Here is a 13833-nt window from a genome sequence, read left to right on the forward strand (position 1 = left end):
TTGATCATTTAATAGCATAGTTATGTTCCCCACCTGTTTGTTCATTTGGAGGCTGTAAGCGGAGACGTCCTTCATCGGACTCTTTTTCAAATAGTGTCGACAGCTGTTCAGCCTGTCTTTACAGCTTATTGCTTAGCAAAGATCTCAAGGTGATTTATTTTGTTCAATTGAAGAAGAGTAGCCTGTAGGCTGTAATGGTTCAGTAAAATTTGATTTTCACATTAAAGACGGATGTCAGAGGATAAGGAAGGCAAATTTATTCAAACAGAGTAAGCAGGGACTCCCCCCGCCTCCTGCACTAATATATTGGCAATCGCCGGTTGGAAATGTTTAACATATCGCCCAACCCTAGTGAGGAATATGTGTAGTAGCTATTCAGGTGGAATGTATACAGAATGAAGAATGTGTCGTTAGTACTCGGTTGGAAAGTGGGGAAAGAAGTATTTAGACTCTTAGCTTAGTCCAGCATTGCAGTTAGATCGGTTTCCTGCGTTTACTGTATAGTCACCCCCCCCCCCCAAAAGGCAGCCCTCCTGTAAAGAAAGCACTAACTGAAGGAGAGATTACATCTGATAACAATGTTCAAAGATGTATTTCCTAAAATGATTCTGTGCTGATAGAAATATGAACACATTGCTTTTTCTGAAATCAGTTTTAGAGGAGATAAAGAGACTTTAGCCTAGTGCAGGTATTGTTATTTTTTTCACTGGAGTAAAAGCCTACTGTACATGTCTGAATCAGGTCTGAGAGAGGTTGTTCAACTGTACATATGAGCAGATATTTTGTTCCAATATTCAGTCTGTGGGGTACAGGCTGGGAGATATTTCTCGCTCCTGTCCAAATCTGCGTACTTCAGAGGTGCCAAACGCTGACTAGCAAAAGCACAGTTTGCAGTCACCAAGTGGATTCTTCAAAGCAAATTGTGCCTACTTATTACAATCTCCACGACTCAGCTAAACTTCAATGTGAAAGTCTCGAGCCATATTTTTATTTGAGATTGCGGCTGAGTGATATTTTCAATTCTAAAAGCTCTAGTGTGCTGTGTAAATCTGTAGTGTAAGACCATAATGGTTGTGTACTTAATTATGTGAGGCATTCACGCAAAAGAATTTAGATTCATTATTCAAATGAAAAGTTGGTGGCCTGCTAGAAAACATTTCTAAATTGACTTGACAATGGCTATTCATTTCTAAGCCTCAATCCTTACACACTTTCAATGGGAAATGTCTGCTGATCTTCAGAAACAACTAACGCTGACAGGCCCAGAGGGGCTGCTCAGTACATTCTGAATTCCATAGTAGCTTGCTTAAATTAATGTGCGAGTACTGCAGCTGAATGTGGAGCGTGACAGCCTAAGTAGACAGTGAGTAGTCTTGTTTATACACTGCAGGAAAGGCCAGTGAAAGAGATAATCACATTCAGACTTCGGTGAATTAATTAATCAAGCCCAAGTCACTGTAATTTATCTCTGGGTCCTGTTTAAGTGTAATATAAGTGAAGCCTTCTTAGTGCTCTGCAGAGTAATGCACGGAGAACTGATGAATGTGTATTGCATCACAAACACATGGGGAGTCCATGTCTTTGAAACGGTTCTCTACGCAGTTAGAGATACAGTGCCTTTATGTCAATCACCATTATTTAATTCTTTTTCACACATTTTTTCTGAGTGCTAATTACACAGTATTTACAGTGTAAACAAAACACCTGTTACCTTAAAGTTATTTCTCTCATAAAGTTTATAGTGTGCAAACATGAGATCTTGATTTTTTTTTTCCCATCAAAATATTTGTAGCATGAGGCTTTTTGTTGGTTCTAGTAGTATTATGTTAATGGATAAACACTGATTTTATATGATTTTGGTATAATGGGTAACGGTTAATGTCATACTTTCAGATCTTGTTCCCAAATATTTTGAAAAAAAGATTTCATTTCAATATGTTGAGCTTCTTGCCCTACATTTTGAAACAGTTTTTCTGTGGGTTAGAAGCGAAAATCACTGTACTGACATTGGAATGAGTTGACCTACTGTATGTGTATCATGTATCTGACCTATGGACACTAATACGGAGGAAAGTTGCAATATAAAGTAGGTATTTATTTGAAAAAAGTTGATCCATTAAAGAAAATGGATTGTGAATAACCGATATGAAATAAAACACATCGATCAGTGATTTACCTGTAAGACTTAATTGTTTTTTTACAGACTAATGTCTGACTGAAGTAAATGAGCTTGTTTTTCTAGCAGACCTGTAGAGCCACATTCAATCTAAAGATAGTGATTGCTTGAAGTGTCTTGAAGTTGTATAACTGAGTGCCATATGGTTAGTGGAGCTAACTTTGTTGGACTTGGTTAATGGAAGTGGGTTAAACAGAGGAGGTAACATACAGTGTGTGTTCTTTTTGTGGAACAGTACGCTGTGCATGAAATGGGTAGAAGTCTAAATGGAATTTGTACTTCCTTTGTATTTCACCTGCAATGTCCAGGGGATTTATTTTAAAATGGCATATAACATTTTGTAACTCATTGAGATTTTCTATTGTAAAGCAACTAATCCTTGAAATGCTATTTGCACTTTCATAGTCTATACTTGATACATTCCCTCTTTATATGAAGAAAATGTTTGACGTGTGATGCCAATAAACCATGTGTTGAGTTTTAATGTGTGTTTTTCCTTGTTCATTGAGATACCTACACTCTGAGCAAAACATATTTTAGAGAGAAAAAGAATCACAGAGCACGTACCTGCTTTCATGGGAGTGCCAAGGCTGACAGATTCTGTCCTTTAATGGAGTTAGTTTGGCATCTTTAAACTTCAGAACAAACGACACAAGGTTATCTTCTCAACAGCAAGACTGTTTTGGAAATGTGGCACAGATCACAGGATGGCTGAACTACTTTGACTTTCGATAATATTACTGTAAATTACTGGTTGAGTGGCTCAATTGTTTAGGCACTTTCTGTTTGCTTTAAAGGTTCAGTATCTTGCTACAGAACACTGAAAATAACAGTCAAATTAAAGCTCAAGTGTCATATTCATTGAAACAAATATTAAGCAATGAAGTTCTAGGTAGAAATACAAGCTAGTGCAGTGTATAAATCTATTGCAGTGCATAATAACCCTGACACAAGACAATAAAACAGAACTATCTTGGACACATTACATATCCCTGCCTAATTAAATATGATAGTAGGTGTCCGTACAATTAACAGTGTGAGTCTTAATTCCTTTTGAATCTAGCTACATGAAGCACTTAACCATTTGATACTGTGTGTCTAAAGAGTTTCAGTGTTTCTTTAGGGGGACCTGTCATGGAGGTTCAGAGTTAGCGGCACAGCCCGATGAGCTGCAGGAGGAGGAGGAACAGGGAGACAATGTCCAAATAGAGGTTGAGAGCAGCAAACACATACTCCTCGGGAGAGATTTCATACTTCCTGTGTTTCCCACCGAGAATAAGCTGGGTATCAAACACCAAGTACTGCAGAGAGACAGAGAGAGAGATGAGATGCTTCAACACTGACGTCTGAAGGCAGCGAGTTTGTGTGATGAAAGAGACAGAGAGCCGGTTACAAGCAAGAAAACACGGGCAGTATTTCTTATCTCTGAGAGAGGGGGACTGTGCAGATAAACAGGCCATGTAAATAATCGTGTAGTCAGAGTTGTGCAGCTGAAAATAAGTTGTGACTTGCTGCCTGTTCAGCTCTGCGTGCAGTCGCAGTTTGTTCCACCAGCTGACGGGATGGGTCACAACATTTGCTGTTAATGCCAAAAGCACACAGAGAGGTGGCTGTGAAAATGAAGCCTACTGCTGTTAAGCGGTGCATAATTGAAATTAAAGGGCACGAGGACATCAGAGTCTCTCTCTCTACACTAACTACTGTGACAGACAGTGGAGGCAGGCTGCTTGGCCCTGAGATCAAATCTTACGTTGCATATACTCCTTTGACATTAAGACTTCTTTTGATGATGTTTCTTTCATTTCAAAAGGTCATTTTCAGTCTGTTTTCAATTCACCCTTGTGTTGTAAAAAGCATGTTCTGTCATTAAAGTTTGAGTGTACTTACTAAAGAAAACAGCAGGGTTCCCAGGCAGGCGTAAACGATGTAAAGATACTGGTGAGAGAATCAGAGACACAGTCAGAGGCATTCAGCAACACAACTTTATACTGATCTGTGATTATCTCTTCCACAAATATGTAGTTAAATAAATCGTATTAAATGTTTAAATGTATTTTCTATCTTTGTAAAATGATAGCGTGCTTACTGCAGACACAATAATTATATACATAAAATACTTTTATCTCTTTCCATTCTAGTTGCTCTGTACGGTGAATATGACGGTAAAGGCTGATAATGGTTGCACACAATATGCTTTACGAAAAGCAGTGTTTATTTTCTGTTCCAGTTCATTTGTCGTTGTGTAAAAATAGCACTTTAAAATCAATGGAATGCTCATTTTTGTAAATTTCCTCCCTAAGGCTCAAACACTAACTGCAGTAAACGACAGTGTACATTTAAATGCATCAGTCTGAGATCAGTGCAACTCCTGAGAGCTTTGAGAGTGCACGCTCTCTTCTTTATAGTCTGCTCAGCACGCAGGTCAGTGGCAGTACATCCCGGGGATAAAAGCTATGAGGGCTGCATGTACTGTCTGCCTCGAACTACACACCGCTGCAATTCATTTCAAACCAGTTCTCACTGAAAACACAGGTGTAAACACAGCGGCTCCTTGATCTACCTGCGATCTCATGATTGCACAAAGCAATGCAAACGAAAAGAGGGTCCAGGCAAACACCCACAGGCTCCCATTTGCTGTGGTGAAGTCCCACTGGTGCCAGAGAGGGGGGAGAAAAGAGAGAGAGAGATGCTGAATGTGACGAGCCTCTCAAACAGAAAACTGTAGACAGAACATCTCGCATTTACACTCATCATTGCCATAAAAGCCAGGGCACTCAAGGTCGTCTGCATTGCAGCTGTGCCGCGAGGCGCAGCGCATTACTAAATGATGAAGACATATTGCAGTACAACACAAGAAAATCCTAACGATTCTGGATATAATGATGCTGCATCATTAATCAACAAGCAGGCATGGGGGGGGGGGGGGGGGGGGGCTTTTTGGCCTGCATGCCCTTTTCAGATAGACAGAAACAAGATGACAGTTACTACAGGAGAATCACTAACACTGATCAGCTGAGGAGCTATGAGCTCAACATGCAAGGCCATCTGTATGACATTTATATCTCAGTGACAGAGACAAAAAAGCTCGGTGCAGAGCGTGAGCCACAGAGCAAGAGGTGCTGGAATCTGCAAGATGAATGTGAAGTCATAAAAAAAATAGTGTTTGTGGTGGTGACCGCTCACTCTGCCCATAAAACTACATCTTTTATGGCCAGAGGGTGCGGCCACTTTTTCTATTCATATCACAGTATTCCCATCTACATGCAGGCTATTTAAACTTGACGCATATGGCTTCTTTCTACATATAAATAATGAGCCAAGAGCATTTATACTCTCAGTCTAATCATTAGACACCTGCTTGCTGGTTTTAATCCAATCTAAGCGGTAGAAATAATCGTCTGCAGCTCCTTCACATGCAGTAAGTGGCAAAATGTGTGAAATGCCAAACTTTTAGCATGCATTTAGAAGCAATTAAGAGGGACTCTAAATGTAATTTGACTTTGGCCTACATCTATTTCACTTGTCTAATTATTTGCCCCACTGACTGTATGATTACTTTTGTTCTGAAAATGAGCCATTTAAGCATCATGCAGCATGCCAACCTATCAATGAAGTGATTCTCAAAAGGTCTCCTCACTCGGGCACGTTGACTCTTGCTAATAAAACATCGCAACTTGTAATGAAATATAAACCACGTGACATCACTGAGGAATATTAACACTGTTTAAGTGCTTTGTATACAAAATAAAATAAAATGGAAACTATCTTGGTGGAGAAAATACTTCATGGTCCACTTTGATGTTTATTGTAATTTTCATATGAGATTCTTGGTGAGAGATCAGGAATGTAAGTCAATTGCATTTTCTGTCTTTTAAGCGTATGAGCAGGCCACTGCACAAAACACACCAGAAACCTTTTCAATATTAAAATATATCCTGCTGGAGGAGCATCACATCTCCCAGTGTGTCCCTGAAAAGGCCCTTTTAAAGATTCATTTCAGAGCGCGTTTGTTTTATTAGGCAGTTCATGGTGAAAAGAGACAAACAAAGAAGGAAGATGGGGGATTAAGCAAATAACAAAACTCAACATTTATGGCAGGAGCCTCAGCCAGCATGATGACAGCCCAGAGGTTTAACTCTGTCCCACCACTGGACACAAGGAATTAAGTTGATTGACAAATACACTGATCTCAGCAGTAATCATAGTTTTGCCTAGACAGCAAACCCATCAGAGTTTTAAACCTTTGCTGATGACTGCATATACCAAACACTGCATGAAAAAACATGGCCAATAGCTCGGCTTAACACTTTTCCTCTGACTGCACAGGAAACACAGCTCACTGTATGGACATTTGCCACTGACTGCATAGAAAAGTCACTGCAGTTTATGAAATTTCACCTTTGGCTGCTCTGCAAACTGAGTTCAGAGTGTGTGACGGATCTTACCTTTGACTGCATAGCAAACAGAGTCAAGGCAAAGGACACCAGCGCTGTTGCCCCCACAGCCCACAGAACTGCTTCGGCCTCAAAGTACCTGCAGACAGAAATATCAAATTGATGTGCAGTGGGAAAGGCACCCCATAGTATAATGTCTGACTAGTCAGCAGGCAGAGTGCGTACACGAACAGTGGGATTGTGTTCTATCCTAAAAGGGAAACATTACTTTCTTGTAGGAAATGTGCTATTTTTCATTTAATAGTCTGTATTATGTGTCTCAACTAGAGTGATGGCAGGGACCCCCTCTGGACGCGCATTGCATAATGCACTGCCTACGTTCATTTCATATCAGTTACAGCTTCAGTTATGATGATGTCCTATAAATATAATAATTTGAATATTTTATTGATAGTCAGGCTTCAACCGATGCCTTTTCTGTCAGAGTGACAAGCTGCTAAAAAAAGAAATGCCTCACAGATGGAAAAGGTGACTTGTGTTTACACAGGCACTGGTACAGAAAAATTGGTTTTGAACTATTTGTGATGCTTCGGATTTATCTTCAGCTCGAAAAAACACGGAAAATATGATTCCATATGCCTTTTAATTTGGTAAACCAGCAATGATAACATCTTATTAAGTTTGATGGCTTCATTGCTGGCATCCAACACGCTATCAGATACGGATCAAATAGGGTTATTATTGTGTAAATGAGTCAGCATCAGGTGGGGATTCATACTTGGAAGCAAACACTCACACTGCTATAGATCCAAGCATCAGGCCCTCTGCCACAGTCTGAGACACAGAGAGAGAGAGAGAGGGAGGGAGGGAGGGAGGGAGGGAGAGACAAATGGAAAGTAAATACATGACAAAAAAAACGGTGAAATAGAGCAGGTGTGGGGGGGGTTTAATTTGATGCCTGGCTGGTACTGCCTCTACTCACAAAAAGGCCTAGGGCGATGAAATTGAGGGGGACTTGACGACGGAGGTTGCCACAGCAGGACAAGGCCAAGATGAGGACCGTCACCGCCGCCCTATTTCACAGAGAATATAGAGTGTATCGTAAATAGCAAATAAACAGGTTATAAACAAACAAAAAAAAAGCACTGTTCAATATGTGAATTCACTGAGTGCATTATTTATGCACAGTGTAGCAGGCAGTTTCTTGGATTGGGATTCGGACTGGGGTGACAGTTTGTGATTTACTTCTATGGATTTCAGCGACATTTTCATTTAGGCAACTCACCTACAGGCAATCTGTAGGTGCTCAAACGTCTAGACAATATAACTGAATGTTTTTGATAGCTTACATCATGGTGTAGGAGAACCAGTAGTTGGCCCACGTCCATTCCCTGAGAGTGTCCCTGTTATTCCAGAAGAAACGAAGGGAGAGAGGGAGTGTTTAATAGAGGCACCATTTATTTGATAGAGGCAGTAGAATGATTTTATTAAATATTAACAGAGGACAGAGCATTGTGCACATGGGAGCTGAATACAATTTATGAAAAGAAATTACAGTATCAGTGTTCTACCACATCTATTATACAAAACATATAAAGCTTTCAGACAACTGCAAAAAAATATATTATGTGACAGCAATGCCCTTTTATTCTCTGCCATCTTGTCTCACCTCACATATTTATGATGATTTGAGCAGTGCTGGGTTGCATGCTCAGAGATTTTGTGGGGACAACTATGGTACTCCCGTGTGGTGTCGGGTGTTCTCACACGCTGACAGACTACATTAAATGAGGCTAGATGGATAGGCGCCCGACATGGGTTCATCTCTTTTTGGATTCCCTTGTGTAAAGGTGCCTCACCAGTAAAGAAAAGCACAGATGATCCCAACTGTCACCAGCAGCTGAATCATCAAGGTCAAGTAGACTTTCCTTATGAAACCTGTTCAGAGAGAAAGACACCGACACAGAGTGAGACAAGACAATAACAAAAAACTGGCAGGTAGGGGTTGTTTTTGTTGCACAACATTTTAGAATAGTTCTGTTTTCACCAAATCCAATTTCATCCTCTTATTTAAAATGATTTGTGTTGTGTGGGAGGTGAAGAGCTGCAGAGATCAGAAAACAATTTTCAATTTCAAATCAATTTCAAGAAAACACTGCAAAGCAAATGATGGTGTAAATATTGTTTGTCCTCTTCCAGCTCTGACCATGCGAACAAAAACACATTAGTCTCTATTGCTTTCTGTTTCTCCCTCGGCCCATTCCTCCCTCACCTCGTCGAATGGCAGCATCACTGAAGCTGCTTTCCTCTAAGCCATGAGAGTAGTCGGGTGGAGCTGCTGCACCATACTGCTGGTCGCCTCCAGCTGCCGCCATGCCGTCAGAATGGACCATGTTGTCATAGGTGCCAGGAGGGGAGATCACTGCAACGTTCCCCTTTCCTACCTGGTTCACCCGAACCAACAGCAATACAAGTAGTTCAAGCAGTACTTCCACAAAATCCTACTTTTGAACTAAAATTATGAAACATAAAATAATGTGAAGTAGTTTTCTTTTTGAAGTGCAGTAATGAAAGAAAATCATCCATGTGTAATCAAATGTGCAAACAGTGTCTGTGGACACTGTTCTAAGAAGGTTTAATGATGATCCCATGATCAAAGGCTGGCAGTGTGAGATTGTGGCTCATGCTGCAGTAACAGTAAGACATTAAATCCAAAATGAATAGGAAAAAAGTTTTAAAAATGAATAAAAAAATATTTTTAGCTTCCTAACTCATCCCCATTTCTCCTGTGTGGCTAATAAATGTTCTAATGTTGCTACTAACCTGATAGCTCATCCCTGTGGAAGAACTCTGTCCATAGTCCTGATGATTGTACGGAGGGGGACGAGGTCCATAACCACCATCGCTGCTGCCATTAGTCTGGTCCATTCCACCAAAAGAAAAAAATCTTTTCACCAAGCAAGGCACGAAGCGGACAAAGACAAAATGTCAGACATGCAGGCAAGTTAAGGTCATGGCTGAGACACAAAAGCACCCTTTTGAACAGCATTGGCACTTTCATCAGTGGTGTTAAATTGGGGCAATGTCAGTGTGGAACAAATAAATGGGTAATTACAAAATGATGCATCACACAAACACTGAGAGCCATCCATGACTAACATCCATAATTATGGCCTTAAGCCTCCATTTAATAGAGCTGTATGTATATTTAATGGCCAAATAGGTTGTGGTTAATTGATCTCAAAGGAAATGCAGTTATCACCAAGAAGGACAGACAGACAGTGAACTCAGAGATTCTATTTTATATATAGTGAGGACATGAGAGTAACAGATTCCCTTTAAGGTCCCTGGCTCTGCATTAATCATTAAAGAAGTTCTAATTAGCTTCACAAGGACCAATTCTGTATGATGTAAAACTGCAGTAAAGCAATAACTACACTGACTATACATAAGAAACCATGTTAGAGTCCACAGTACAACAACAAAGCACTGCATACAAATCTGTCTATCAATGGTTTAATCAATAACAATATTCACCTCCTGTAATATCAGTAATTAGTAATGGCTTCTGAACTCATGGCAGTGATAAATCATCTGCACATTGGCTTCTGTTTCCTGCTTCAGCTTCGTCAACTCAACTCCACAAACTAAAAGCTGTGAAATACAGGACATAGTGGAAATATATTTAAACATACTTTCAAATATTTGACTGACATGAAGTGGACTTTGTTTCTGTTCGCTTACATAGCCAGAAAGACTCGAACATCACCTCAGAGATATGATGAATGGAGCACTTTCAAAAGTACCCCTGGAGTTTTTCTAAGTCTTCAGCAAGTGATCATTGCTGTTTGACTTAGGTCTGTTCACGTAAATCACTTAATTATAGCTCTAATCCATTACAATGTGTCTTACCTCTGCTGTGACGGCCAGGAATGTGCTCTGCTGCTCTTCCTGTAGTGTTGGTTCCCCTTCAGGGCAAAGTCTACCTGCTATCAGTCGGTTCCCACAGAGACAGGACTTTAGCTCCAGGGGGAAAGGATGTATCCCTCATTAGGCTCAATGGGATATTCAGATGAAGTTCTTAAAATGTCATTAAACTAACCAGGCTGACACTTTGTCAGAGCAAATCGTGTCTTCACCTACTTCTTTCACCAATACTGATGTACACAGGCATTTATAACAAGTTAATACTGGTGCTTTTACACACTTCAACAAAGGTGCGCTTTAAATTTAAACTTCCTGTAGTGATATATCATTAGCCTGCTGATAAGCCTGCAACATTTCATCCTGTGTTATACAAATGCAGCATAATGGCACCCTGTGAAATCACGTGACTTTCCTGGCTCACCTTGGTTACGCACTGATAGCAACCCGCGGAAATCATCCAGTGACGTAGAGAGACGGATGATTGATGTACGCCATCACAAAGGGACTATGGATGTTGAGTCACAGCCAGGAAGAATATCTAAAAACATACTGTACACTGAAAACACATGAAGTAGGTCAATACAGACTTTGAGCTTCTCCATGGAGAATCGCCGCTGAAAGGGACCTAGTGAAGACTTCAGCCTTGAATGAAAAACTAGTCCAGGATTAATCAATTTTCTATGAAAGAAACCCCACACAGCTCAAATAAAGTGTAATTTCCACTTCTTAACCTTGATTACATTTGATTACCCTAAACATCAAGTGTTTTAATGTGATATTTAAAGTGATTATGCCTCAGATACATAATTAGATACTTAACCTCTAGATGACATTCCAGCCTCTCATGCAATGGATAAACAAGAGTCCAACAGACTTCCTGCCTCAAGGACAAACACTCAGCAACTCTGCAAGGGTTTTGATTCGAAAGACTGCAGAAGACACACATTCATACATTTATTTAAAAATGATTGTATCAGCAATGAAAGGTGAGGCTTCATGCTAAAACTAAATTCCAAATTCACTGGATCATTGCACATCACTAAAAAGAGATTCTACTCTGTGAGAGAATCTGCTCATTTCACAGCAGCATACAGAAACTAATCATACTGTACATCATGCAAACACTGGGGGGCACTAGTCTACTGTGCTTCTTCTACTAATTGCAGTGATTTGGTTCTGACTCTCCCCCCTTCTATCGCTGCCACCTCCTCACACAACCAGCAGCACCGAATCCTCCAGAGAGCTCCCTTAAACCGGCTGCCTCTTCATTTTAACTGCTGGATCAAAATCCTTAATTTCTCTCACCTACACAAGGCATGTGATCTTTTTGTTGCTTTCAAAGTGCTGCTTAAACAAAAAGAAACATTGTTTTTCTTGTTTAGGCGGCAATAAATAAAGCATCATTTCAAACAGAAGAACAACATAAAGACATGCCACATAGTAGCATGAGCATGATATTTGAAGGGACGGACAGCTTGTCTGTGAGTAATACACGTTCTCACTCTGTTCTCTGCTGATTGGTGTGTCAGTCAACACGGGCTACATTTACACCGCCTGCTCAAATCTGATGAGCTTGCTCTCACCTATTCATGAGATCTCAGTCAGATTTGAATGGATGGCACAACAAACAAAGTCACATTTGAGCAGGCAGTTGAAATCGGGCCTGTGTTGACACACCAATCAATGTGGAGCCCAGTGTGAGGCCGCATTTAACACAGATCTGATTGTCTCTGCGCTGTCCAAACAGGGCCAGCACATGAGGCTGGAGCCACATGGAGCACAATGTGTGCAGAGCAGAGAGCTGTGTCCAGACCATTATACACAGGGTGGATGGAGGGGTGGAGGGAGAGAAAGAAGTAAGGGAGGAAGGAGGGAAAGACAGACAGACAGACAGACAGATAGACAGACAGACAGACAGACAGACAGACAGAAGGATGGAAAGGTGGGATGAAAGAAAAGGAGGAAGGATTGAAGGAAGAAAAGAAGGAAGAAAAGAAGGACGGAGGGAATAAAGGTGTCTACAGACAGACAGATAGACAGACAGATGAATAGATAGAGTCTGTTCTCTGTCTCCATGCAGACACACTGTGACAGTTCTGTTTTGTCAGACTGCTACGATGCTCTTTGGGGCTTTTGGGACTGAGGATCACAGAGGGGAGTGTTCTGGTGTCACTGGAGAAGGAGAGATGTAGCCATCATGTGAGTCTCACTTTCCGCTGCATGCAGTTGTGAATTACTGCTTCCCGGCCGCTCTGGCCACAGAAGGATTTATTTGGAGAATTGAAACGGTGGTTTGTGTGGGGCCTCAGAGAGCCCCGGTGCAGGTCTGGAGGTCTGTGTCCCTCGATGCCTCTTCATTTTCTAATTTACAACCCTCCTGAAGCTGCTAATGCAGAACTTCAGCAGGATGTATGGCTGATGGGAGAGTTCAACAACGGCTCACACTACACAATGGGACTGCATGTGTTACTGTAAATAATGAGACAGGCTGCGCTGTGTTCCATTTAATAATATCAGCTAGTCCAGCTGTGTCAAGTACGGAATATTATTTCAGTGAAATGAACAACCCAGACGCAACATTTTGACTTGCTGTGAGGGCCAAATCAGCGTTGCATTGGTCTGCAGAATGACTTGCATTATCTTGTTTAGCAAATGAGTACTATACAAAAGGCACAGCTGCAGTCAGTCTAACTCAATGGACATAATTAAGTGAATAAATGATGTTATCCATAGTTGATTTAATATATTACACTACTGTAGCAGAGAGCACAAAACTGCAGATGAATTTATCCTTATTAGAGTCAGAGTTTACATTAGCTGTGTCTACAATTCTCTATAATGTCTCCATTACTGAACCATACATAATCTCAAAGAAACTTCTGTCTTAATATATTCAACAAGGAGCTTAATTGATTGAATATCATCTCCTGTGCTGCAGACATACCTAAACCGCATTCACTGAAATGGTCCAGGATAAAAGAGTTATTTCCATCTGTGGCTCTGTCACAATTTGTCTCCAAAATAACCATATTAAAGGGAAATTAAGAAGTCTGCTCTGACACCTGCTTGATCTGTCAACTAAATAAACTCGCAGAGCCAGTTTTAAATAATGCTATTACAGTGGGACGCCTGATACAGCACATATAACAAAATACACAGGTTTGAAGTGTGGAGATTCAAATAAGTTGAACATTTCATAATGTATAAAACAACCACAGCAATACATAACTTGGCATGAGTGAGCTGTCAGCAGCCAAGCAAATCTTCACTGGATCTCTCTAATTAGGTGAACTGTCTTCAGACCAGAACGGACACTTCTGTCACCAGGCGTTAGTT

The 13833-nt window shown here is 40.7% G+C and overlaps 1 protein-coding gene across 1 annotated transcript; it reads right to left on the reverse strand.

Annotated features, from left to right (window-relative positions):
- Window positions 1-3324: 3324 nt before the first annotated feature.
- Window positions 3325-9498, reverse strand: LOC139290783 (protein lifeguard 1). The gene is made up of 10 exons (XM_070912645.1): window positions 9394-9498; window positions 8843-9014; window positions 8430-8508; window positions 7920-7973; window positions 7553-7643; window positions 7367-7404; window positions 6622-6709; window positions 4737-4826; window positions 4064-4111; window positions 3325-3477 (listed from the first exon to the last, which is right to left on the reverse strand). Exons 1-10 carry the CDS (start codon window positions 9496-9498, stop codon window positions 3325-3327), a joined length of 918 nt encoding a protein of 305 aa, XP_070768746.1.
- Window positions 9499-13833: the final 4335 nt, after the last annotated feature.

This window comes from Enoplosus armatus, chromosome 9 (assembly GCF_043641665.1).
Source record: "Enoplosus armatus isolate fEnoArm2 chromosome 9, fEnoArm2.hap1, whole genome shotgun sequence".
Taxonomy (NCBI): domain Eukaryota; kingdom Metazoa; phylum Chordata; class Actinopteri; order Centrarchiformes; family Enoplosidae; genus Enoplosus; species Enoplosus armatus.